Raw genomic sequence first — 27,908 nt, forward strand, 5'->3', positions numbered from 1 at the left:
CATTAATGAATGGAATTATTCAATACCACGGCAGCTTATCGCTCAGAGAAATCAGGTTTTTTTTTTTTATGTACTGTAATAGTTTATTTCTACAATCCCTTGAACTCATTTTAAAAGGCAGTATTTTACTTAATCACTTAAAATATGTTTATATGTAAATATTTTAAGCAATAACATAATGAATAAGCACACCCAACCATATATAATAAGGTTGTAATGTTAAGAAAGGTTTTGAGTGTCACTAAACCGACAAGAGCGAGTGGTTTACTCATGGCACCAGAACCCCCACATAAAATAACATGATTTGTTTACTCCCATATTGGGAGAACAGAATGCAACTCACATTGGATATGGGGAAGTGTCAGTAGACTTAGGAACTTCATTTCAGTTTATGTATTCACTGACATGACACAGTGTATATAGCAAATCTGCTATGCAGTTCACATTTTCTTTTTAAAAAATGCCACCTATCACATATACCCTAGACTAGTGCAGCTTCTGGCTCACTCGAGCCATGGAAATGGCAACAAACAGACCTGTTGATTGAATAAAAAGTGTCTGAACAGAAGAGATCTGCAACCAGTCTTGTTAAAAACCGTTCTCTGGTGAACTGGTCGGAGGCGAGTTTTATCTGTGCTTCTTTAAAATCCTCAGCCAACGTTGGGCAGCCGCTTTTGCTTGCATTTCTGGCTCTGGATAGCTCTAATGTGACGCCTGTTTGGCACATAGAACAGACAAGTGTTTGTACAATGAATTAACACATCAGCAAGTTTTAAATTCAAATCAGCTTCCAAAAGAATTCTTCTTGAGAACTCCAGAATCAGATGACCAAGCATGAGCTTGGACACAATAGATCTTTCTGCACCAATAAGGGAGGCATTTCTGAATGATTTAGCATGCACCCATCCAGCCATGAAGAACACTGGTAGGCCATTCTTATTATATAAAGGGGATGGGGGCTAGCAACTTGTATAGCACAGACTACAAGCAAGATGGTATATGCCTGCCGATTCACTAGAATTGCCCTGTGTGCTTCATACCTATCCTCGAACTGCCTTCTAAATGATAAAGCCAAGCAAAAAAGTATGACATATTGGAGTATTGCTAGGATAAATTAGAAAATGTAATAGCTAGGCTTGTTTAAAAACTAAACGTTAAAAACTTTCAGCTTTTCTGTAACATGTTACGCCACTGTTGTTCATCGAGTTAGTAAGTATGAATAATAAAACAGACTAAAAATGCAGTATATGCAATTTCTGAGGGTTACACCTATGAATAAATTGGTTTTTTTTTTACAGATATACCTTATAATATTGTGTTTACTACTGATTTTGCCAACATTAATAGGAATACATTTCAAAGGGTATTTTCACCTTATAGATGCTCAATCTTAAAGATTAAGTAGCTTCAAATGTTATTTTAATTCAATTTTTACATTTCCCTTACTGTTTTATGCTGTCAGTGTTTATACACGCATTCTGCATGGCTCAAAGTTCTGTTGCTGAGATACAGTAGAACCTGTCATATCCGATCCTGTAAGATAAGATACCTTCTATAAACCGACAGACCTCTGCCATGTGTCATTTACACATGCTGCTACCAACGGTACTGATGGAAACTGAGCAATGTACAGGTTATTAGCCCAAGGAGGAAAAACACTCAGCAGTGTCAGCTGAAAATAGAACTGGATTTTCTGGTAATTCTCCTACTGATAATCATCACAAAAAGATTACAGATCCCAACTCAACGTTCAATCTGTTTTTATACAAAAACTATTTTTATTGAACAGGTTTTTTTTAGACAAGGATATCCATCAAGAAGTGACACACAGAACACAGTGCTGGTTATTTGTTTTACTTTACCTAAAACTAAAAAATAAGACAAAGGAAACTAAATAAAATTAGCACTAAACAAGTTAAGGCTCTGGCAAATAATTTTCAAAAACAGAATTTAATTGTAAAAATTGACAAATGGTGCAATTCGCACCAGATCCAAAGCTAGTATCTCTACAAAAAGCGAAGTTCCACAAGCCTTACGACCAGTAAGTGCTTCAGTTAGTTGCCAAAATCTTATCTGCAATGCAAGAGTAAAAATCAACGTTATTGGTATACAGGTTGGTTAAATTACATGACCACTATGCAAAACTGCTGTGGAAAGTGTAAACTGCAGAACAATGCCTGTGGGGAACAGCAGCCCACTGTAACCAATGCAGTAACTGATTAACATGCCCACAGTGTGTCTATGAAGTTATCGTTAAGAACAGAAAGACACACGACCGACAGATGACATCCTTCAGTTTGGTTAGGAGTAGGTTTCACAGCAGCTGTGCAAAGTGACTTTATATATCACTCTTTAAAGTTCTCTGTAGAAATACATTTCAGATGAATACACCTTCATTTCTCAGACCCAATTTCAAAAAGCACAGCGCTCCCTTGCTATTTCACTATTTGATATTGCAAGGTTAGACCGTGCCCACCACAAATTGAACATGTACTGTAATTTACTGTGTTTGAATAATCCAGTATTTCTGATCAGCAAGTCAGATAGTAAAACAAGGGAGTACAAGGCTGTATTTTAACATTGCAAGCTTGCTATTTATAAAAAAAAAATGATTGCCTTATTAAGTGGTAAATAAGTAAAAAATGATGCAAACCTGTAATCTATTAAAATGCACAGATCCAGTTTGCACACAAACTGTTGTTTTCTTTGCAGCACAAAAGTGGAAAAATGCACATGATCCCTTACCAATGCTCCACATCAGCATCCTCAAACTGCCCAGCAACCGCTGAGCCTGTATCCACCTCCATTCCATCTAACCAGGAGAAACACAAATATCCAGGGTTAAAACCACACTACAGAATTAGTCATTTACCACAATTCCTGTATTATATCATACATGTACGTTTAATACATTTAATGCATTTGTACTCCTGTTGAAATCTGGCATTAGGGTGGATCTCTTATGTTATCTTTAAAATCCCAGCGTACAGCAATGTCTTAAAAGGAAGACAAATGCATTGGGGAATCAGCTGTATGCCAAAAGGTAGAAACCACCTATTTTGTGTTTTACAGCATTGTTAACAGCTGTGTTCCCACTGCCCCCTTGTGGCAACAGACAATCAGACACAGAACCTGAATACACTTCTTACTAAATAATCAAGACAGAGAAGAAATAAACACAAATTAGTGTCTGCTCCCAAACACACTAGTGATCACTGCAGCAGATGATGCAACCTTCTGAGACAAGAAAGTTGTGCACGGAAAGCCCACTGGCAAAATTCTCCTCACACTGACTTGAAAAGAAAGGCAAGTCCAGAAATATTTAGATTGCTGAAACAGGAGGAAATCCCAAATCGTCGTGGAAGCCACCTCCCTGCGTCTCAGTGAATCAAACACGAAAAAACACACAGCTGTGGAGAGAACCAGATACAGCTCCTCTGAACACAGACTTCCCAGCCTGTGGTATTTCTTTTAATGTATGTCCACAAATAGAAAGCACATCATAATGTAGATTGCACAATGTATCATTGCATGGAGTAATTTGCAGAATTCAAAAATCACCCCCCCCAAAAAAAAAAAAAAAAAGTGCTATGAATATTTGTTAACACACACTTTATTCTTAATGCTACCAACATGAACAATCACTACAACTAAGTCATATAAAACAGCTGAACTGAGCTCTCTGCGTTTACTTTAATGTCTCATTATGGCTGCAAAGCCAGGCTCAGCATAACCAGTAAGAGAATACAAGATCTGGGGGAAATTTGTAAAATTCTCCCATTTAGACAGAAGTCAAGCTCTCCAATGAAATACAATCAAGTGTGTTGCTAAGCCATGAGGAGACTTTTGTGACAGGTCGCCCATCCAGGTCTGTAAAGCAGCCAGATGGGCAGCACTCTCAATATTCAGCCATTTCGGGTCAGAGATCAATGCCAGGGGTCGCCAGCACATTAAGACAGCAGTGTTTATATTACCTGGGTAAAACTATTGCCACAAAAGGGCTGGTTAGTATCTTATCTAGAATCATTAAATACAGTTATTTAAACAGCAGACACTACTAAGCCCCTAAACAAAACCATATCACCTTCAAAGTCTGCGGCTGCAGATTCGGTCCTCACTCCTGCCATGTGGTACTGCTGAGCCACCGACTCAGCCAGCATACCCTCCAAGCGCTCCAGAGTGGTCTGCCCTTCGGAGGTGAGACGCGAGAGCCCTTCCTCGTAGGTGTAGAACGAAGGCACGTCACCTTGCCCTTGTTCTGGAAAAACAATAGGAGAATAAAGAGACACCAAATAAAAAGTGACTACAATTAAAATGACGAACACGTACAAAACCACACACATACAAAACAAACTAAAATCCATGTAGAGGGGCTGAAGGATTATTGATGACCTGAATGGTCGAAGTCTATTCAGTGTATCTTGTGAAATTTCTTATTGGAGAGTGCGGACCTACATCTGAATACAGAACACTGCTCAATTCAAGCATCTACTGTACTGTGTTATTTTCTCCTATGGTGCGGGACTCTCATTCTGGTATGGCTATACTTACACTTTGCATGATTCGACCATATTAGTTTCACACTTTACTAACCCAGTGCCACCATATGGAGCTCATCCACTGCAAATCCAATTTCAGCTTTTTAAATCTAATGAGGTCTTCACCACAACAAGCCCACAACAGAGATACTAGATTCGCTGTAAAGCCTTTAATGGCACTTTATAGAAATTCATCAATGCATGCTGCTTTGTGGAGTTGCCAGGCAACTGTGGGAAGACGGTCAGAAATGAGGCTCATGCTGCGAGTCAGGAACAGATAAAGTGCAGTGTCAGCCCATCAGCCGGCAGACATGAACTCACCAGCTTCCTCAACGTCGTACTCGTCACCCTCAAAATCACTGTCCGAGTCGTCATCCTCCGGGTCAGGGTGCAGAGCCTGACACTCGCACATCGCAGAGAACATCGGCTCCACTGCAGGGACACAGAGACGAGGCGAGCTTCACACAGGGCACTTGCAGGGTTACTTTAGGTTTTCTTAATCGTTGTCAATGACTGTCTCTACTTGGTTTGCCTGCTCTTTACAGTTGCACACTACAAATGAAAAACTGACACACACAAAACAAATGCCAAATCATGCAGCCATTACACATCAAGCCCTTTCTTTTTTTTTTTTAATAAAAAGGGATGGCAAAGTTGCTTGGGGTGTATTTATTCTTTTTAACGGTCCATATGGGGGAAACTGTTGAAGCCCATATGTGTACAGCACTATGAAATACAAAATATAAAACCACAAAAGTGACAGCAAACTGTCCAGGCAAGGGTACTTGATAAACAGCTTTCCAGAGCATGTCCGCAGCTATAACTGAACTGGTAACCAGGTATCAAATCATATAACCAAACACACTATAGGGAATAGTCTATTTTAATGTATTAAATAAAGTTTGATATTAATTTAACAATCTGTTTCCTTAACAGTTTAGAAAAATATATATATAATCCTCAAAACACAAAAAATTAAACAGGAGGGGGAAAATTAGATTTTGATGCCTTGGTTATTGGCGATTTATTGAAATAGTTTTTGCACTCCTAAACCACTTTGCAATCCTTTCAGAAAGCAGCCCAGTGATGTACTGACGTGCTGCTTTGTCGCTGGGTACGAATCGGATCTCTGTGATGGGATCCGTGTCTTCATCACTCTCGTCTTGCTCGCCTTCCGAGTCTTTCTCCTTCATTTCAGACTCCTCAGCTGCCCCACCCTCCTCTGGAACGAGATCAATATTAAAATCTGTTTCACATTCTTAATTGCCACTCTGTCAGCAGTCTCAGAGGGCATGTTATTTTATGAGCAGTTGAAATAATTGTAGTTGAGAACCACTCTCTAAATACAGGGTTACAGTTAAAAACACTGAAGCACATTTTGTTAAACTCCAAGAAATAATAGCCTAGTTACAACTGGGAAAAGGAAACCAGGGCCAGAAGCAACACTCAGTAGTAAAGAGAAAGGCTTGTTCGGACAAGCACAGAATACTAAAACTTCACTCTCCTAGCAGGAGCATTCTGGACAATAAATAATGTGGCTCTACTATCCAACATTCTCAACTAGAACTCCCTCCAAAACGACTGGTGATTGTCATGCTTGTAAACACAGCATTTCCTACAGCAAAGTTTCTCTTTGGAAAAAGCTAAAACAGCATTGTAAATGTGCAAAAGGAGAGAACATGATTGTCTCCGTTGTGACACCAATTCCAGACCGTGTCTTGTATATAAAAAAAAAACTGCACATTTTCGCTGCCCAGACAACAGCTGATGAACTAAAGTGCTAATGTTTCACTGCGCTGTGTTGAATACTTCTATGCTCCACAGAGGTTTTCTTATTTTGCTGCAATAAATTCACTGTTCAGTAAATCTAGGGGCAAGACGGACGCTGCTTCAGCATGCAAGCTGCAAAATAATATTATTCTTGAAAAATTGAAACTACTTGTGAACTATTTTTCGTTCCAGATTTTCAGTATGAAATTACTCATGTCTGTTTCTCCCACACACATCGCATTGAAGAGACCGGGAGCTCAGCTGGGAAGTCAGGGGTCCTGGAAAGCTACAATCACCATGTGGCTTGGACACCACTCATCTGATGCTATGTTGAAGAACACCATTAAAACACTCCAATACTACAGTTGTGAATATACAGACTCACCACTCAGCTTAGCATTGACCATCACATACAAGTGCTCCTGTGGATAGGCGCTCACGTCCCGAGAGATGGCATGCAAGCTGATGGAAGGGTATTCCAGCGAGAAGCCCATTCCTGTTCCATCAAACCAGGACAAACGGCTAAGTGAAAAGAAACACAGCACAGCGCCACAGCATTAATCCATGTTACTATAGTTATCCAGACCTGTGTAGTGTTTAGAGCTGCACATAGTTAACCATAAGATATTCACATGTGGACTTCAACAGCACCCACTATGGGTATCACTGCTTATTGCATTACGGCCTGTTCTGTACCAGTATCTAAATTCATCACTCTGCAGTAGGTTTGACAGATAAGCCACAGCATGGATGGATATACCCCATGCCAAGCTACTTGGTGGATTGTGTCCTAGAACCCTGAAGATTACTGCAAATATGATTTTTAATCAGCAGGTAAGTGCTAGCCTTAACATTCTATTTATTAAAAAAAAATGGGACACTATTGTATGTTGATCCAACATTTTTTACATGATAAACCGATCCTAATTGATTTACATACACATGTAATTGATACAGGATTATTTAACAGCAAGAGGGCAAGAGGCCAATCTGCATCAAGCCAAACCGTATCAGTCAGTCAGGTATCTGTACTGGGCGCATGTGTTTATATGGCAGCTCAATACAGAGATGTTGATGAAATATTAAAACAACCCACTTATAATAATTAAATGGACATACTTTATTTGTCAAGATAATGCTTTTATTATCATATATATAATTACACACACACACAAACGGACAGATCGATAAGGTCAGCTGGTAATTTCAGCCTGGTTGCTGTTGTCATTGATATTGTGAAGCATTTTATTGTTCTGGCACCTACAAATAGTGCTATGGATGGTACAGTAGTCTGACAAACTAAAAGCCACAGCTTAAATAAAAACACGATTTCAATGTATTGTAATACTAATGAAGAATAATGATGTAGATACTTGCTGATTGTGTATTTAACAGTATTCTACTGTATTTAGCGCGGGATCTGGCGTTTACATTTGGTATACGCTGCTATACAATGCATCTGTGATCTCAGAGATACCAAATAAAAACTAAACTTTTGCCATATAGCAAATGTATAAAATTAAAAAAGTATACATCAAAAATACATAGTTTATAGGAATATATTCTGTTTATAAAACAGACACGTTGATATCCATGCGTGCGCGCCTGACTCAGTAGTCGAACTGAATTGAAAACCTTTAATCAGATCAGAAGATAAATATCACACGCATGAAACATCACTAACTGCTCATAGTCATAGCTGACTGAAATATGAATACGACGTCAGTGGTCTAAAAAGGAAAACGTACTTTTCAGCAACGTAGAGTGTTCCGGAGCCAAGTCCTTTCCCGTCCAAAACTGCTGTGGTCTCAGACTGCTGGTACCGGACGCCTTCGCAGGGAGGGGTAACGTTTTTCAGCAAAACCATATTATCTTCACTGATTATTCTAACAATTTAACATAAAAAAAATAGTTATCAAAGTGTAACTGACGCAAATATTGTCTTTTGCCCAATACTAGCGCTTTAGCAAACGAAGAAAAAACAAAGCAACTTTTTTTTCTCTCAATAGCTGGGATCCTAATGTCTCCGTAGGCTGCACACAGCACTTACTTCCCCGGTTGGATGTTTCTCTTTCTACGTCTACAGTCACTCCATGCTTTGCTTTTACTGCAAGTACAAACCCAACCCCCGCCGGTCGACCTCATTACCTCGCTGTACTAAACAAGAAGCCGAACGTTGCTCCAAGAGAAGAGTCATTTTGTCATTTAAAAGAGAAACCGCTACTGCCACCTACAGGAGAGGAGCAAAAAGTGCACAAACCGTATTAACCCTTTCATGCATGAAATATTGAGCATAGCTGGTGAAAAAAAAACAAACATTTGAAGTCATTTTGGACACATAACTACATTTTTCATTTAAAAACAAAAATTTAATTTTTTCCATTGCTTTATATGGGGGGAAAAATGGCATCCTCATCTGAGGTCATCATGCATTTCTGTCTTCCATATGTCCCCATACAAAGACTAGAAGAGTTTTTAATCGCGTTTTGCAAGTCTTCCCTAGCAATTTGCTTGCGTTCTATCCATCCATTCAGTCTAAATGTCCTTCATACAAATGTATTTGTTTTAGATACTGTACAATAATCCTACTTACATTATAGAATTACGCATTACATAGTTAAGTGTTGCAACAGGCCATCACATACACAGGAGCACTTGTGTGTGGCGGTCTGTTATCTTGAGTTATTAACTTCGTTTTAACTGTTCATGGCAGGATTCCAGTCGGTCATCTTCATATAAATCATGAGCTCCATCATCTTAAATCTTAACATTTTTCAATCGCCATTAACGATCACACTGTTCTAATAAACTCTTTCCATCCATCATACACATATTTTAATATTGCTTTGCCTTACTCTGTATTACAGATACGATCGCTTGTAATTGATGGCTCAATAGCACATTTCAGCACTGCAATACTGGCCAGTGCAACTGTACTGTACTCTGTACACAATACTATGCTGCACCAAGTGGATTGAACTCAGAACTTCTGTGCAGTTTCAGTCTGATCTAAATACTCACTTGTTTTCCCTAGATTGTAATAGGCAGCATGGCTCGTTACAACTGAATGTTTATAATTCTTTAGGAAAGCACCTTCATTCTAAGTTCTCCTTGGCATAAGGTAATATGGAGGTGTTCTTTGTTATTCTTTTCTCAGTTGGTAGATATTACACCTCACATGGAAAAGCAGTTTTTTGTTTGTGTTGCATGTTTCCAAGGTTTGTTATAAAGGTCTGCTTTCCTAACTCCTGTAGATTGACTCTACATTGCAGTTTTGTGAACAAAAACAAAGCATCCCAGTACCATAATATAAATAGTGTGTGATATCAGATCTAAACAGAGCGTATGATAGCAGATCGAATGGTTTGTAAATATGAATATGGAAACGTGAAAAAGACCTGTATCTTTGATTTGTCCAGAGGTTAAAAACCATGCAGCAGTGAAAAGGTTAATTTCCTGTTTAAAAAAAAAAAAAACAACATAACACAGGGTTGTTAAGGTAGGTTTTAACCTTTTATGACAAATGTACAAGTTTTTTTATTTATATGAAAGAAATTACAGCAGGTTTTAACAAAACGTTCTGAAAGAAAGAAAAAAAAAGTGTTACACAGACACACGGCCTACAGCTAAACTGCACTGCTTGAGGCCTAGCACATTACAGTCTGTTCAGGACCTGTTTATCAGACAACATTTAACACTTACTTAACAAAAACGTTGGCACTAACTTTTTCTGATTTGTAATTTCTTTAGATTTACACTAATCCCAGAATTAAAACAGTGACACAATTTTGTTTCAACCCTTTGAGCACACAAGGTGACATTAAAAAACATTTGGTGGAGTAAGTACAAAAATAAAGTACACAACGTTTTATAAGCTGCATGTAAATGCTTGTAGACCCTCTCAAAATATGCTGTATCAATTTAAATACAATATCAGTATGTTCCAATGGAAGGCAACTCCAACAATAACAAAGGCTTTAAGTGATCTCAACAACGTGGAAAGCCAAAACAGAGGGAGGAGGGCACACTTTACAGGTGAACAAATGAAAATCCTTAGAATTACTACGTCAACATTTGTTATTAAAACAAATGTAATCCTTGCTTTTTTAATGCAGGACATGTATTGAAAAATCTTGTTACAGTACTACTGTATATAAACTAATGTTAGTCTTTAAGTGTGGCAATAAAAGAAGATATGACAACATAAGTTATTTTATTTTACACATTTCTTTTATTTGTTATTTATTTTTATTAGTAACGTCAAAGTCTTACATTTTGGGGGCATTTCGTTAAAAAATGGACTGCTCTTTTTGTGACCTATAAAATGTGGTTCTCAACCTGAAATGTGGACGAAAAATTTAGAATTTGTTGAAGAAAACCCCAGTATTTAAAAAAAAAAAAAAAAAATGTACTGAAGAAATGTATTCGACAAGATGACCATGAAATACCCTTGATGTTCTGAAGCAGCCCAAGGAGATGTTGACCCTAAAACACTATTAAAAGCAGATTGTATACAGGCCAAGCACATGTTAGGCCCTAAAGTAATTGTAGTCATGTTTAAAATCTTCTTTACAGCTTTGGATTTACTCCTGTCTGCAGTGCAGTACCAAAAGTGGAAGGTAACTGTGGAATACATTGTGTATTAAAATGAGAAAGCCGGGATGGGTAGTTTCAACCCAGCTCTACAGATAACAGTATGACTTTGAACGTTCCAATACTTTACATTACACAAATTGTGCGAAGAATCACAACTTACTACAAAAGAAAAATATAAAAGCAGCAGCAATTATAAAATAACTGATTTATATCTTTTTGGATTTGTTTTAAAAAGCTTCTAAAACATGTTAGTTGTAAGCTACAAATATATACACGATTAAGTAGACAGCTATCAGGGCCTTGTCTTCTGTCAATGTATGTATTTATATTTAAAAATACACATACAAAACACCATCAAGGTTTTAAGCAATATCTTGGAGCTCAAAGGATTAAATCCCTAATGATCCTCCAAGATGAGTGCGTAAACTACATTTGTTGTAAGATTAGACTCAAGTTATTAAAACCATTAAGTAACTGTACATACTCAACTATGTACCAGGCACATTTTAATCCTGCCACAACATCACAGTAGAGATTTTTGTCAAAAGAAATCCTTCTGCTATGAACATGAAATTCTGCAAAGTATTTAATAAAGGGAGTTATAAAAATAATACACATTTTTGCAAAGGATCTAAGACACGCATCATCTTGTGATAACTCCCAAAACCGTTTTTCTAAATGGGTTTGCCAACCACTCGATGGCATGACTCACAAGAATCAAATAAATATCTTTTTTAAAAAAAACTGAAAAAATACCAAATTGGACCATTTTCTTTTTCTTTTTTAAATATCCCTTCAAACAAAGTTGTTTCTTAATAGAAAACTTGTAAGAACCCATTTAGGTTCAGCTGAAAAGAACAAACCAAATGAAAGTTTAAAAAGGTGTCAAGTGCCATTATAATGGTTTAGCCATGCCTTTACATTTGTACTTTGTTTGCAATAACGTTTGAATCTTTTTGTATCAAGATCTTATGATGGAGTGTTTAAAGCTATACATCTTTAAGATGTATGCCTTATAATGAAACAGTCCTTCATTAAACACTGTTGTATCTTACTATATAAAAGTAGCTCATCAGAATTAATCATACTGTGATGTGATTTCATTTTTCTTTTCATTTAGAAACAAAAAAAGTGTGACTAAGGTCATCTCAAATGCCTCTCTAACTGGAACAGTTGCTTATTCAGGATATTTTTACTTATCTTGAGGCGTCCCGATAAAGCGGTGCCGACTGGAATTACTTTTTTATGAAATAAGCTATTTGTGTACTTAGCAACCCTATTTACAAACTGCACACTTTTACAGGAGGCATTTCGAATCATCAGTCTTGTACTGAATACATCTCTTCAGTTATGCAGACCACACCAAAACTGTCTTGGTAGCAACTGACCAAAATGTTTTAGAAAATGTTTTTTTTTTTTTTTTTAAATGAGAGAAATAAAATTTAAAATAAAAAACACACACTTATTTCCATTCCATGTTACAAAACTCTGGAACCAAAAAGCAAATGAACATTTTAAACATAAAACATCAATAGACACTTCATTAAAATTCCAAGTCCTGGCGTGTATGGAATGCGTTTTGATGCTTTTGTTTCTTTTTTTTCTTTTTTTAACACATTAGTGCCAAATATATACTTTTCTTAGAAAATATACAAATCCTCTGACTGTGGAAAAAAAAAACTTTTTTAGGTGATACATGGACTGACAAATAGGAGAGAGAGAGAGAGAGAGAGAGAGAGAGAGAGAGAGAGAGAGAGAGAGAGAGAGAGAGTACAACAATGGGAATCTACATCATAAAATTTACCTCCAGAATAACTTTTTAAAAAATCGATCTTTCCCCATGAAGAGAGGAAGGACACAGGCAAAGGAAATGAGAAGTCTTTAGATATATGTGTAGAGCAATGGAAAAAGCACACCCACCTCCCCCACGTTATGCTTTCCTTTGCCTCTTTTTGGAATCAACAGCTACTATGGAATAAATTAGCCCCTAAACTTGTACTAAGGGAGGTGAAAAAAAAAAATATATATATATTTTTTCTTACAACTGTTCGCTATTACAAACGTAATCTACAAGGTCAGTCACACCCAAAAGGTCGTCTTCATCCTCTTCCTGTGGGGGACCCTCCTGCCCAGCGGTGCCGTTCGGTGCCAGACTTGTTACACGGAGGGCTGTGGCAGTGGCACCACTGCTCTTGGGAGCCCCGCCACAATCCACACCAGCAGCTACTCCAGCACCGGGCTTTGTGATTAAACTCTCCAGGCCCTTCCCAAGGCTTTGTCCGTTAGTGGAGGGCAGGTCCTCCAGGTTAAGGTCCAAAGGGCTCTCCCCTTTGCTGACAGTGTCTTCCTCGTCGTCGCTGCTGGCTATTTTGTTGGGTTTCTTAGTCTTCTCAGACAGACAAGGTGGCTTCCTAGTTGTTGCCTCCTCTTCCTTCTTCTTCTGAGGACCCTCTTTATCCTCCTCCCCGACCTCTTCTTGCTCGTCCTCCTCGTCAGTCTCGATGCGGTTTAGCCTCTTGCGGACAGGGCGCTGCTCTTCTTCCTCGTCATCATCATCATCTTCATCCTCCTCTTCAGAAGCTTTCCTCCGTTTCAGCTTCAGCCGTCGCCGCCGATGCGAGTCGTCCTCAGAGGAGTCTTCCTTTTTCCTTTTCCTCTCCTCCTCTTCCTCCGAGTCTTTGGTATGGGAACTCGCTGAAAAACAAAAGAAATCACACATTTGCTTTCATCAGTGAACTTCAGGGAGACTTTGGTTATAGTTTTGTAAGACCGGTGTAAACACTTCAAAAATATTCCACAAACAATTAAATACAATACAATACAATAGTTTTGGAAAGAGAAGGCATTAGTTATTTGAGTTAGTACTTTTTGAATTAAATGAAGGCGGATTTCAACAGTCGATAATAGGAAAGGGGAAAATCCACCACAATGTCTCTTAAGCCATATTGTTACAGGTCTTATGAAACTACCTCACACAGTTTCCAATATGCAGCATGCAGCCTGCATGCAATGACCAAATGGTGTCCTATTAAGTATGAATAACTGGTGTGAGACTGGTGAGCAAAGCCCCAGAGACTAGCAGCCCCATTTTTTATTACTTGCATTTTTGTTTTTTTAAGGAAGCTTAGGTTTTATCATTAAAGATGTATTTCATTTGGTTGATTTATTGATATCACTTTTTAAATGAAAAACCCTCTTGCAGGAAAAGGCCATCTTTAGTGGTAGTCCCTTGTTGCTCTTTCAATCCTTTCCAGGAACTTGTTCTAATTATTATCAAATAATTACCAATGAAGGACCTGGCTGGGAATGGATTGAAGAAGCCACAAGTGAGTTAGTATCACTGGTCTGTTTTTAGGTTTTATATTACCTACAACACAGCAAAAAAGCAAGAGATAATGTTATTCTAAGGAGGCAATAAACTGTTTAAAAATAAAACAAAATAAAAAATCTTATCAAATGAAAGAATGAAATCTAATGTTCTGTTCCCCTTAACGTTCTGAAACAAAGTAAATTGGTACGCCATGGCTGGCTGGCTGGCTGGCTCACCTTCGCTGTCAGAGCTGGAGAGCATGCGTCGGTGAGGTCTGTGCTTCTCCGTGAGTCTGCCCTTCCGTGACCCTTCGCTCTCGGAGGTCTCGCAGTAGTTCACCTCCTTCTTCAGGCTCCTCCGCGACCGCCGCCTGCGCATGTCCAGGTCATCATCGCTGTAGTCACTCGAACGCTCCGTTTCTGATCATGAAAAGAACCAGACAAGGAGTTAAAGGGGCGTTAAACAATGCCTTCAAATGCTTGTATTTTTAAATGTAAGATATGCACACATTTGAAATACAACTCTATAGATAAACTGCTGCATTTCGGTACCTTTGCTGTAGGTCACATTGGGGTTTATTTCAATGATCTAAACAGTGGCGGACCTCAATGGTGATACCCTTTAATTATGAATTCCACAGGAGTGATTCATTGGCCAACTTATGAACATCACTATGTACAATAAAAGTACATGTTTAGGTACTAGAAAGCATAAAACAGTGGTTAGCGTTCAGGCTAGAAATGAATAATAACTGGCACAACTAGAAACCAGTAATACTTTGCACAATACCCCCTACATTGAAAGTCATCACAATACTTTATGAACCAAAGAAATGTAATTTTAAAATTAAAGGTGGTGCATGTCTGTCTGTATGACGATTCCTTGAGCTTTATTACATTCTGGATCCACATCAAACAAAGCATTTCTTTTTCGTCTGGTTGGTTACGATGTAGGGATGTGCTTTTGGTAAATTTTTATGAACGTTTAAACTCTTAGCAATGTCAGCGTTTAAACCATATCTACACACACACACACTCTCTCTTTATATTACATTCTGATACTGACAGTCCTGGTTAGTATTTTCTAAGCAAATAAACCCTAAATAAGCAAGTAACATTTTGACATCGAAAAAACTTAACTACAAAGCAAAATTAAAAAAAAAAAAAAACACGTACACATCAAAGTATATATTGAAATGTTTATATTGATGGTTGCAATTAAAGTTGCTAGTGAAGATATAACTATCTTCGGTCTTTGATAGTAGCAGTGGGATTTTTGAGATCTATTGTTGCTCGAGACGAGAACTTGACCATTACAATTTCCGAGTACTCGAATCAAACGCCACTCTCCTCTACATACTGTACTAGTGTACATAAACCTCCCAAACATTAAATGCCAAACTAACACACAATCAAGTAATATATTAAGTAATTAAATATAATGTTTGACTTCTTGTGTAGTTAATTGTATATGGTCAAGTATTAGTATTCAAATTCACGCATCCACACAACTTTACGTTAAATTGTAAATCGAGATGCCTGGCCTACCTGTTTGAACTGTCTCAGGGGTCCTTTACTTTAGTGCAGTAGTTCCAACATACAAATAAAAACTATACTACACATAAACGGCCGTTCGGTCCAAAAGCTTATAGAACAATTTCCAGTGAAAAAAGCCTTCCACTTATATGGGAAGATTGGGGAATGAACAGCTTTTCTTTACGTTTTCCAGCCTCGCTGTTACTGTTTTGTGGGTCAGCAGAGTATTAGGATAATCTTACATGGATTTCAAAACTGCAGCATTCACGATTCACATGCACTGTCCTCATGAGGATAACGTGATCACGCCCTGTTCGGCCACATCTATAGCAAATGTTGTTATGGATGTTTGCTTTTTATTACCATCATCCATTCACAATAATTCGGAATGTTTTCATTTCAAACTGTGAAGCATTAAACTTGTGTTTTTGTGCTACGGTAATTTTGTTTGGCATAATTATTTACATGCCACGGTTTTCTCGTCTGGTCCCTCAAAATACTTCCAAACGTGGCTTCCTTTGTTTAGAGATAAAAAGCTTCTCAATGTTATTTAACCCCGCCATGGGATTGATACCATACCACACCTACTACAAGCATAAACACACACAGTGCACCAATGAAGCGTCAGATCGACTGAGAATAAAACCCGCCTCAGTGTCAATCTTTCTGTTGCACCAAATGCCAAAGCCCTTCCTTTTTATAATATCCGCCCTTACTGTGGCACTAAGCAGTCTCATACGTGACGGGCTACTGATGATAAATTACTAAAATGAATGCATTAAAAAAATGCGTTTGGTGACATTTGTCACGTGACCTGTTATACGTTTAGCATATTATTAAACATTTTACCAATTCTTTAGAGTTTATAGGTTGAAACGTTTAAAATTCCCATTCCTATTGCGATGGGAACCTAACCTCCATCACCCAAGACCTAAATAAGGGAGTGCCTTCCATGAACTGGGTCAGTTCTTTAAAGCAGTGGCTCCCAAACTTGGGGCCGTTGAACCACAAGATAGTTTAAGAGGGTCCGTAGCACATGGAGAAATATTCTTTAAAAAGGATCCCGACACCTGACAATGCAATGGTTCCCAGGGCTGACATCAATTAATTTATATGAACGCTACTGTTATGGTTCTAGTCACTGTATTTTAAATGTAACACTAATATCACCACTGTTGTATAATATTCATTGTCAATTCATGCACTGGTATTGACAAGTATAAAGGGTGTGTGTAAGGGGAAAACAATTTCACACTTCTATAAATTGGTGGGGGTCAGTCAGGAGTTGCCTGTTGTCCTGGGGGGGGTGTAAGTTTGGGAACCTCTGCCTTAAAGAATGTGAATATATATATGTTCCGCACCCATCTCTTCCTCCTCCTCCTCCTCCTCCTCAGTCTCCTCCTCTTCATCATCGTCGGAGTACTCTCTCCGGCCTCGCCTCCGTTGCGGCCTTGTGCTCTGCTTCTTGGGCTTGACACGCCTCTGCCGCGCAGTCTTCCGAGTGCGCAGCCCAAAGTCACTGTCATTGGAGCCTGGGTCCCCGTCGCTGTCCACATCCTCCTCTTCCGACACAACAAACTCCTCCTCCTCCGTGCTGGAGCAGGGGCAACACAAAGACAAGTCTTCATTAGGGATGTGAATGTGTGCAACAAACTCTCTGCAGATTTAACGTGCAGGTCCCCAAGATCTTTCAGGGAGACCTGGTAAAAAACAGTGATCAATAAGCAAAAACAGAAAGACCTGCCGCTCCACACTGTATGGCTTTATTATTTGGAAAATAAATTGAGATGATGGCGTTAGTTTAAAGCACTGCCATTTCCTTTGTGAAACAGTTTTTTTGTTTCTTGCTTCTTACACAAAAACCCTTTTCAGATTTTAGATGTGCGAGTAGCAGATACTTTATTTATTTGTTTATTTAAATTAGTGAAGGGCCCTTTCACTGTAAATTATTGTATAATTTACTGTCAACATGGCCTAACGGTAAATTAACCACATTTGTGAATTGTCACATCAGGATATAACAAGCAGAACAATTTCATTATTATCGGTTATCCTGCTGTGTCAATAACATGCGCAATTGAAGCTGGGCAGTATCTTATGCCAAATTATTTTACCCATGATTTCCTCCCCAATTTAGAAAGTTCAATTACCGTATTCCTTCGAATTTATGACACAGTTTTTGCTTCAAAAAATTGCCTGCGTCTGAAATTTGAATACAGTATAGTGATGCGTGTATTAAAATTGCCAACACAAGACGTGACTACCTGAGTACACAAACAGCAGCTTGACTGACTGCCGAGAAAAGACAACAAAGGCGTTTGCCTGAATACACAAGCAGCAACGTGACACTGCTGAGAGAAAAAAAAAACAAGCTTCCTGAGTAATTCCAAGAGAAACGTTTACAATTTCAGCATTTCTAACAAACAGTACCAGCTTGGAGAGATCGGAAATGCTGATCAGACCCTGTATTTTGAGACATGCCAAGCAATACCACAGTTCAATGCTGTTGTGGTTGCTGGGTTACATGTTGCCTGATGCCATGGAGTGTTGTGTCATGCTTGCTGTTGTGTGTAATGCCGTAAGTGAGCAGTGGTATGTGTTAAGTATTATACAGTACGCAGCACAATAAACAAGCTCTGTGGTTAATCTACAATAACACTGATTCGTGTCAGTTTTGTAGGATACAAAAGCGTAACTGAGGTTGTATCTTTGTAAATGCATATTTATTTGATGTTTTTTTTTTTTCCTCAAATTGAGGGTGGTAAATTTGGTCGGTGTCTTAAATTCAAGGGCGTCTTAAATTTGAAGGAATACAGTAAATTATAATTTTTTTTTCCCCTCACCAGCAATTCCCCACGCAGTGCAGGAGAACTCAAGGTTCAGTGAAGTCCTCCGATCCCACGACCAAGCCTGTTTCCTCTTTTACACCCAGGAACTCAAGAGCAGGTGTCTGCCTGAGCTTACTAGGCGCTTTGCTGGTAGGGTCCACTGTAGCGCGATGAGGAGAAACAGTCCCTGGCGGTTTTACCTCCATAACCCACGGGAGTGCCACAGCCAATGTAACGCTCCCTCCACAATCCCCAGCGAAGACCAGCAACTTCGCATAACCAGGATATGAACATGCGCTCCCCTGACTACATGACTCACCCTGCACACCATGCGGCTGTGCTTTAACCAGGGGAGCCTGCTGGGCAGTATTTTAAAGTAGTGTCTCTCTGTTCCCCTGGTGTGTGTGTTCAGTTACCTGTCGCTGACTCTGAACTCGTCTTCGCTCTCATCTTCGTCCGCAGTGCTGTCGCAGTCCAGGTCGTTGAGGCGCCTGCGTTTCCTCCTGTGGACGGCTGTCGCTCTCGGCGGCCGCCGATTCTCCTTGCCCTCCTCCTGCAGGATGGTGGAGATGTCCTTCCCCCGGTGCCCCGTGATGTTTGCCATGTCCTTCCCTCGGCCTGCACCTGAGTCAGGGGAACAAGCATGTACTGCGTACAGTGCAGGGTTTCAGATACATGGGCAGGAACAGAGACTCCTGCAAGCAGGAGCTAACCCAAAGGTTGTTTATTTGTAAAAGATGTTCCTAATAGAAGGTTCAACTAGAATAAAAATGAAGTAAAAAAGAAAATTTTATAATGGAGTCATTTCTGACTGGTAACAGTGTACCATTTAAAATTAAAACAAATAAATATACAGTATATATAAAAAATAAAGCGTCTGGTCTTTAAGGCTTAGCTTTCAGTATTTAAACAATTGTATAAATCAGTACTCACAGGCAAACAATTACTTTAATTATTACACCAAAGCTACAGAATACCCAGGGATGAAAATAACTCTCATTGCATAACAGTCTGATACATTCCTGGTTTAATAAGACACACCTGAGCTTGTTCTAGACTATAGACCATGGCTACTCAAGCTTGTAGTAATGAACCTGCTATGCAATAGTTTTATTTCCCTGTTTTCAATACACTAGGAAAAATTACACCACCACAGGGTCGTCACCAATGACTTTCAATGTGGTTTTTGACAGGTTGGTTTCCATGAAACATATTTAAAAAGAGAACCACAAAATTATACAGTGATTCGCTTCAGACTGTAATAAAGTACCATGGTTTTCCAATCCCCAAATAGTCAAAAGTAAGGCACCATGAAGAGAATGTTTAGCACAGTTACCCTTGGCAACAAGGCTGTAAAGGAGGACGGGACACCAATACTTTCTTAGAGAATAAATCGGGAAAAACTAAAAGAATATACTTTTTATACCAGTATTGACCATAAAAAAGGACAATTTTGTCAAAACATTCCTTTTAGTTTTACCTTATACATTTATACCCGAGTGTTTCAGGTTGTGGATTTAAAACACTCAATCATAAACCAATTACAAAGTTATTTTGACAATATGCATGCTTACCTCCACCCTCTGCCTCTTTGATATCTTCCTCTATTGCTTCATCGATTGCCTCATCAAAATCATCAAACCTAAACAAAACAAGAAAAAAAATGTCTGGAAACCTGACTTATCTTTCAGAGTTATATATTACTGTACCTACTTCATTACTGCATTAGCTTAAATGAACCCCCCTTGAGTGAGAACGAGCATAAAAGTAGTTTACATAGTTGGTACAGCTAGGTAGCGTTATAATAACTGGTTTTGTTTGACATTTTGTAGCTGCTAAATAGTGGCTGTACAGAAAAAAAATGTATGCTTACATACTACTTATTTTGTATTATAGCTATGGAACTAAATTATGCATTATTAAGCATATAATTATTAGTAGCATGCAGACTTTTTTTTTTTTTTACATATCACAGATATGCAAGCTCACAGTAAAATCCTGAGACAATCAACTCAACAAGAACCCTAACTCTATCCCGAATCCAACATTCCGGATTTACAGCTGTCTTCCTGCACCAGACTGTGTTATTTACAGTATTTACAGTACACAGTAACTCATACCTGTAGCTTATAGATTTCCTTGCTCTTGTAGACCTCCTTTCCAAATTCTTACACTTTTTCGATTCCTTCTTTTCTTCCTTCCCTTCTTCCGTATCTGGCTCCTGTGTGAATATCAAAGATGGCGTTAATTAATCATAGGGAAGGTATTCTACATAGAAAAGACACAGTCAGGGGTGCGCCCTACCAAAGCTGAGAGTCCTGAACATTGCTGCTGCTACTATTTACGTGCCACAGAGCAACTTAAACCAATGAATGTATAACAGACCAATAGGTTTACTGCCGTTTACTGTTCTGGGTCACGAACGATTTCCATTAGCAAATTCAAAATGCTTCAAAGTTTAATATGTGTAGCTCCCCTGCCTCTCTGAACCAGGTGGAGTTGAGCTTTTTTTCAGTGTTTGTTTAAGGGGTCACCTCAGATCCAACCCCCTCAAAGACATTTCTAGTTTCAGTGGGTATGAATCTTGTTTGGTGTGACACAAATTTGAATCCAAAATCATCAGGGGAGCAGTGAGGGGAAAAAAAAAAGCTCATTCAAATGATAGGTAGCACAGTTTGATGTGAACCATGATATACATATAACTGTGCATTACAAGAAAACTGTTCCACTGAAGTTGGGGGTGACATCATATCAAAGAAACCCTGAAACTGAATGACCTTCTCATAGTTCACTGTATGACTCTTTTTATATAATACATGGTTTTACACCAAGAGTTGCTTTAAAAGAGTGTATATAAAGCTATGGAACCATAACCATTTCACAGAGTTTGTATTTCAGTAACTTCTGGAACTGTGATGGGCATTGAGAATCATGTATTATGTGATTTTTTTGTTTGTTTTATTTTGGTTTTTTTTTTTTAAATCAGCCAGCCTGAAATTAAAAAGGTACTATCCATGTATTATAGTAGCTTAAATTTGTGACACACCGACAAGATTTCAGCTGTTTGGAAAAAGTGTTAATGCAGAACATTTCAAAGTCACAAGGATGGAAACATGTCTCCTGTTGCACGGTAGTTTGAGTGCGTTACTTTACACACTGTGGCTAATTAAAGTGTTACAGAACTCCCTGCACTGTTTAATGTGAAAATTATTACTATGTTTTAGTTTTTATTCAGATCATAAAAAAGGTCATAAAATCATCTAGGCAGCACAATTCTCAATTCTCCTCAATTGCAGTTGCTCCGATTGAAATAAACGGCTATTTGGTGAATAGAAAATAAGCATTGTTACAGGAGCGAGCATGATGTGGATACACTGCAGTGTTCAGAAGAGAAGTTCTCTTTCTCCTGACCAAACACTCCCCAATAAAATGTGGGATTAAGTTATTGAAATGTACTGCTGCGAGACAGCAACGGTAAAGTAAACACTGCAGGATGTTCTGTAACCTTTTGTTAATGTTTCTAACTGCTATTTAATGGGAGTCTTATTTTGATCTGGAGTGGCAAAACAGAATACAAGTACACTGCCACATTGTTCCTGAAGTCCAAGCAAAGATCAATCATATATTCAACCTTTATTTGTATTTTCCTTTACTCAGATTTATTTTGTGTGTGTGTATATTGTGTATATTATATATATATATATATATATATATATATATATATATATATATATATATATATATATATATACACACACACACACACACACACACACATATATACACAGTGCCTTGCAAAAGTATTCAGACCCCTGACCAATTCTCTCATATTACTGAATTACAAATGGTACACTGAAATTTCGTTCTGTTTTATATTTTATTTTAAAACACTGAAACTCAAAATCAGTTATTGTAAGGTGACATTGGTTTTATGTTGGGAAATATTTTTAAGAAAAATAAAAAACAGAAATATCTTGCTTGCATAAGTATTCAACCCCTGTGCTGTGGAAGCTCCCAGTTTACACCGATGAAAGAAATTGCCCTAACGAGGACACAATTACCTTACCATTGGACTCCACCTGTGAAACATTAAAGTTGCTGTCACATTTTCTGGATAAAAACCCCACTGTTGAAGGATCATTGGTCAGGCTGTGAATCTGAAGGAAAATAATATCCAAGTAATATCCAAGTGTTTGGATATCCCAGTGAGCACAGTTGGATCAATAATCATGAAGTGGAAGCTGCATCACACCACCCAGGCACTGCCAAGAAAAGGCAGTCCCTCAAAACTCAGCGCTCAAACAAGAAGGAGACTTGTGAGAGAAGCCACAGAGAGGCCAACAATCACTTTGAAGGAGCTACAGAGTTCAGTGGCTGGGAGTGGAGTAATGGTGCACCAGTCAACCATATCAAGAGCTCTGCATAACACTGGTCTGTATGGGAGGGTGGCAAGAAAGAAGCCGTTACTCAAAAAGTACCATCTGAAAGCACGTCTGGAGTTTGCCAGAAAGCATGAGAGTGACCCAGCTGCGATGTGGGAAAAGGTTTTGTGGTCAGATGAGACCAAGATAGAGCTTTTTGGCCAAAACCCAAAGCGCTATGTGTGGCGCAAACCTAACACTGCCCATGCCTCAAGACACACCATCCCTACAGTGAAGTATGGTGGTGGCAGCATCATGCTGTGGGGATGCTTCTCATCAGCAGGGACTGGGCATCTTGTTAAAATTGAAGGAAGAATGGATGGAGCAAAATACAGGGAAATACTGCAAGAGAAGCTGCTTCAGTCTGCTAAAAAACTGAAGCTTGGGAGGAAATTCACCTTTCAGCAGGACAATGATCCCAAGCACAAGGCCAAAGCAACATTGGAGTGACTCAAGATCAAAAAGGTGAATGTCCTACAGTGGCCCAGTCAAAGTCCTGATCTCAATCCCATTGAGAATCTGTGGCACTATTTGAAAATTGCGGTCCACAGGCGTCGTCCAACCAACCTGAACAACCTGGAGCAAATCTGCCAAGAAGAATGGGCCAAAATCACTCCGACACTGTGTGATACATACTTACCCCAAAAGACTTAAAGCTGTTATTGCAGCGAAAGGTGGCTCTACCAAATATTAATGTGTGGGGGTTGAATACTTATGCAAGCAAGATATTTCTGTTTTTTATTTTTCTTAAAAATATTTCCCAACATAAAACCAATGTCACCTTACAATAATTGATTTTGAGTTTCAGTGTTTTAAAATAAAATATCAAACAGAACGAAATTTCAATGTACCATTTGCAATTCAGTAATATGAGAGAATTGGTCAGGGGTCTGAATACTTTTGCAAGGCACTGTGTGTGTGTGTATATATATATATATATATATATATATATATATATATATATTGCCTGTAACTTAACTTATTTACTTTTATATTTTATTTTATTTAATTTTATTTAATTTCTGAAAGTCGCTTTGGATAAAAGCGTCTGCTAAATAATATATACATATATTATGAAATAAATAGGTAAGCATGCAAGCAGTACAATAAAAATACATTGCAATTAAAAGCTAGTCTCCAAGAGGCACATCAATGATGATTACCTCAGGAGGATTCTTTTTCAAAACAGACCAAAACCCATGGGAAAACTCCACTGACCTTAGCACCATTAGTATCCAAGTCCATACTACTTACAGAAGCAGGGATGATGTTTTCAACGCTGATACCAACGTACACCAAGCGTTCTCGTCTGTTGGGAATGTGAGAGATGTCGATCATATAGCTTTATTTAGCAGGAATTCACTCCAGAGCTCTACATTCCTTTAACTAATACAGGAAGGCCCCATGCAGAGAGAGAGACAATTGGCCTTGAAAAGTCGTTCATTGTTGCTGAATATTTGCACACAACATAGCTTAAATAGGTCTAGTGGATCACATGTCATAAAGGACAAGTCGATTCTTTAGTTACATTCTCCAATGTGTGTTGGTACTGCAGCGGGGGACAATAAACGTTTAAGAAGTATTTTTCAGCAGTTTGGAAACACGGTTTACAGTAAATACTTTGATATCCACACTCTATTAGACAGCATCATTTCAGTATACAATGTATTAAGGGTTCTTGGCTTCCAGTGTTTAATTTTGTGGAGTTTATAGATCTGTCCGCTACCCTGTTGTTTGCTTAAGATACTTATGATGAAACCTGACAACAAACAGACATGATGCTTCAATGAAGAACTTTAAAATTAGTATTTTATGCCCACCATGAAAAAACAAAGAACTCAAAAGTTTGATGATTTTGATGAGATGATCAATGATGCAATAGAGGAAGATATCAAAGAGGCAGAGGGAGGAGGAGGGTAGCATGTATATTGTCAAAATAACTTGTACAAGGTGCTCCCAACTGGCACATCTGGTAAAGGCGCTCTGCGTGGAGTGCAGGATGCGCCCTATAGCCTGGACCTCGTCGGTTCGAGTCCAGGTTATTCCACTGCCGACCGTGGACGGAAGCTCCCAGGGGGTGGCGCACAACTGGCCGAGCGCCGCCTGGGGGCGGGGTTTAGGTCAGCCAGGGTGTCCTCAGCTCACCGTGCACCAGCGACCCCTGTGGTCTGGCTGGGCACCTGCGGGCTTGCCTGTAAGCTGCCCAGAGCTGCGTTGTCCTCCGACGCTGTAGCTCTCAGGTGGCTGCATGGTGGGTCTGCAGTGTGTAAAAGAAGCGGTCGACTGACGGCACACGCTTCTGAGGACAGCGTGTGTTTGTCTTCGCCGCTCTCGAGTCAGCTCAGGGGTGGTAGCGATGAGCTGAGCCTAAAAATAATTGGCTATTCCAAATTGAAGAGAAAATTATAAAAACATTTGCTGACAACTAAATAAAAAAAAAAAATCATAAAAACACAAACCTGTACAGTATTCTTAGGGAATGGGTTTATGCTTGAGCATTTTAAATCTATAACTCAAAACACTCTGGCATGAATTTATAAAACTAAAACTAATGTTTTGACAGAATTGTCATTTTGTTTGACTTTTTTTTTTCCCAATCCAAATTAGTCCAATCCAGTCAAGGCCGCTCAATGAAGCCCACATTGTGTACTATTATTTGTATGGTTTCTTTCAAACAGCGCAGAGTATTAAGAAATGTGTGCACATACAATGCTATTGCAATTTAAACACTGGAGCCAATCAGTGACATTCCTACCTTCTCTCCGCACGTTCCCTCTTTTTCAAATTTACATCCAAGTTCAGCAACTGTTCTTCCAGCTTCTCACACAAGAGTTTCTGGAAGACACAAATACAATATTCACATGTTCTATGTAACTGACTGCATATTTAATACACATCAAAGGTTGAGTAGAATCAGTTCCCAAGAAGTGGAATTCTATATAGTTTAAAAAAAAAAAAAAAAGAAGAGGCGCAAATCTTTCCACTTACATGTTGACAAGGAGGACAGAACCATTCTCCATCGGGAATGATCATCAATGGGGGACGTAAACAAGCTGTGTGATAGCCACTGTCGCAAGAGTCGCACAGGAGAATCTGAGGGGCAAAAAAAATAAGAAATGCTACGTAAGCCAACCTACAGCTGCACAAGTTGGTGGATTTATGTGCACAGGGACATGCTGTACCCAGTAACTACCTCGTTTTTATGTTTATAAAGCAGTTTTGTCATACATTTTATCATCGTTTTTACCACACTATCTTTAAAGTGCTATAAAAACCGCATTTCAGACTGTAGAGAGAAAATCAATTTTTTTTCCCCTTTCCAGAACACACTACTACATTTTCATCCTCACTAAGATAAGTAAATAGTCTACCTTTAGAAGGTATTTTTTCAAATAGAACATTTTTTCAAATAAATTACCCCTTGTGTAAACTAAAGGAATTTGTTTAACAATTTACCATGAAATATTGAACCTATACTTATTATACTCCACATAACTAACTTCACTACATGGTACAATAGTACAGTGGTGAGCAAACTTTTGATATGCCGCCCCCCTTACTTCGCGTACATTGTGTTATAAATCGATATAGAAATCACATATTTTTCCCTAGATTTAACCACCAACAAGTCCAGATTTAGCTAAATACATAAATAGTAACAAACCCATTCTTACAAGTTTTTAAAATTGTACTTTCAGGTACAATGTATAAATGTTGAAAACGCGTATCTTAAATTGGCGACTACTAAATTAAAAAAAAAATAAAAAAATAAAAAATCTGAAATCTGGGTTTTCATAAAATAACTTTATTTTGCCAGTAAATCTGGTGTTAAAATCCCACTGAAGCTCTTGATTTGGCACTGTATGCTGCAGAGCTGCTGTTACACTCTGAGAGCCAATGTCACCGCTTCCCAGCCTACTCTGCATTCTACAATGCCAAAAAAATGTACACATTTCAAAACTTAAGAATGCGTTTGTTAACATTTATGTATGAAGCTAAATCAGAATTTTTGGGGGGTTCAATCTAAGAAAAAATACACGATTTACATTAAATCCGAGAAAAACACTTAAAATATAAATACAAATATAATTTTTTTTTTTTACAGAACTTCCTCTAGTCATACTCGCGCCTCCCTTACTGACTCTCCGCACCCCCCACTCTGTGCACCACTGCAACACTAAACCACTGCAATGAAAATCTCAACAGGTTGCATAACAATACAAATAAAATTTTAAAATATATATTATATATATATATACACACACACACATACATTTTGTGTTAAAGCACACGTTTCACTAGTTACACAGAAGTACACAAGGCAGTGATAATCTATTAAGAAAACAAAGATAAATGAATGCACCTCAAGATTGTATTTCTCTGTTATTCGTACTGATAAAACAAGCAAGCCGTTACTGGATCATGGTAAAGGTATAGCACCTTTATTCATATTGTGGAATTGCATATTGTGTCTGGTGGCAAACACTGTGTCTAAGAGAACACTTCGGCTAAGAAAACACTTTGCTTGCTTCCCAAGGCGTGTTCTCTCAGCCAGAGACTATTTTATAACCACATTTAAATACAGAACATGTAATAAATTAAATGCTCAGACAAAAAAAACGTAACCCTTAACAGCTGTTGTCTTTGCAAGGTGAAGGACTCACCAGCTCAGGGTGGTTGGGGAGGCCGCAGCGCTTGCATGGGTCGTCATTGGCTGCTTCTGTCTCTTCCTCCCCCGAATCCTCCTCATCTCGGTCTCTGTCCTTCTCAACCTTGTAGTCTTCATCGCTGTCATCGTCGTTGCTCTCCTCCTCTTCCTTGCTCGAGCCCTTCTGCTTGCGCCACCGTGACCGAGAGATTGTCCACCTTGCACGCCGCTGCCGTCGCGATTTACCCTGCGACGGAACACA

At 38.6% G+C, this 27,908-nt stretch overlaps 2 protein-coding genes across 6 annotated transcripts in view; both read right to left on the reverse strand.

Moving 5' to 3' along the window:
- Positions 1–1,754: 1,754 nt before the first annotated feature.
- LOC117972780 (methylosome subunit pICln-like) lies at positions 1,755–8,483 on the reverse strand. 2 transcript variants are annotated; one of them, XM_059031176.1, is made up of 8 exons: positions 8,359–8,483; positions 8,057–8,194; positions 6,694–6,830; positions 5,635–5,760; positions 4,860–4,970; positions 4,085–4,258; positions 2,746–2,812; positions 1,755–2,073 (listed from the first exon to the last, which is right to left on the reverse strand). In XM_059031176.1, coding segments are annotated over exons 1-8 (849 nt in total). In that variant the 5' UTR covers positions 8,454–8,483; the 3' UTR covers positions 1,755–2,072. The 2 variants fall into 2 exon arrangements, with proteins under 2 accessions (XP_058887159.1, XP_058887158.1); XM_059031175.1 differs by lacking the exon at positions 1,755–2,073 and having other exon boundaries at positions 2,742–2,812.
- Positions 8,484–9,799: 1,316 nt separating this feature from the next.
- Positions 9,800–27,908, reverse strand: part of LOC117973039 (remodeling and spacing factor 1) — a 29,449-nt gene continuing 11,340 nt past the window's right edge. The window contains exons 7-16 of one of the 4 annotated variants that reach the window (XM_059031171.1): positions 27,663–27,893; positions 25,987–26,091; positions 25,754–25,833; positions 24,253–24,307; positions 20,698–20,798; positions 20,152–20,219; positions 18,994–19,201; positions 17,111–17,343; positions 14,451–14,633; positions 9,800–13,598 (exon numbers count right to left, since the gene is read on the reverse strand). In XM_059031171.1, the coding sequence (XP_058887154.1) occupies positions 12,943–13,598; positions 14,451–14,633; positions 17,111–17,343; positions 18,994–19,201; positions 20,152–20,219; positions 20,698–20,798; positions 24,253–24,307; positions 25,754–25,833; positions 25,987–26,091; positions 27,663–27,893 (1,920 nt within the window). In that variant the 3' untranslated portion in view covers positions 9,800–12,942. Of the gene's footprint in view, positions 13,599–14,450; positions 14,634–17,110; positions 17,344–18,993; positions 19,226–20,151; positions 20,220–20,697; positions 20,799–24,216; positions 24,308–25,753; positions 25,834–25,986; positions 26,092–27,662; positions 27,894–27,908 lie in introns of all 4 variants that reach the window. The other 3 variants (XM_059031170.1, XM_059031169.1, XM_059031168.1) reach the window with 3 other exon arrangements.

The sequence above is a fragment of the Acipenser ruthenus genome, chromosome 9 (assembly GCF_902713425.1).
Source record: "Acipenser ruthenus chromosome 9, fAciRut3.2 maternal haplotype, whole genome shotgun sequence".
In the NCBI taxonomy this organism is placed as follows: domain Eukaryota; kingdom Metazoa; phylum Chordata; class Actinopteri; order Acipenseriformes; family Acipenseridae; genus Acipenser; species Acipenser ruthenus.

Bases quoted from the DNA above. Each gene is read 5' to 3' on its own strand.
- LOC117972780 (XM_059031175.1), bottom strand. From the start codon at position 8,453: ATGAGGTCGACCGGCGGGGGTTGGGTTTGTACTTGCAGTAAAAGCAAA. The intron at 8,195-8,358 runs GTAAGTGCTGTG...TTAAATTGTTAG, and splicing joins AGAAACATCCAACCGGGGAA to AATAATCAGTGAAGATAATA. The intron at 4,971-5,634 runs GTCAGTACATCA...GTGTCCCTGCAG, and splicing joins ACCCAGCGACAAAGCAGCAC to TGGAGCCGATGTTCTCTGCG.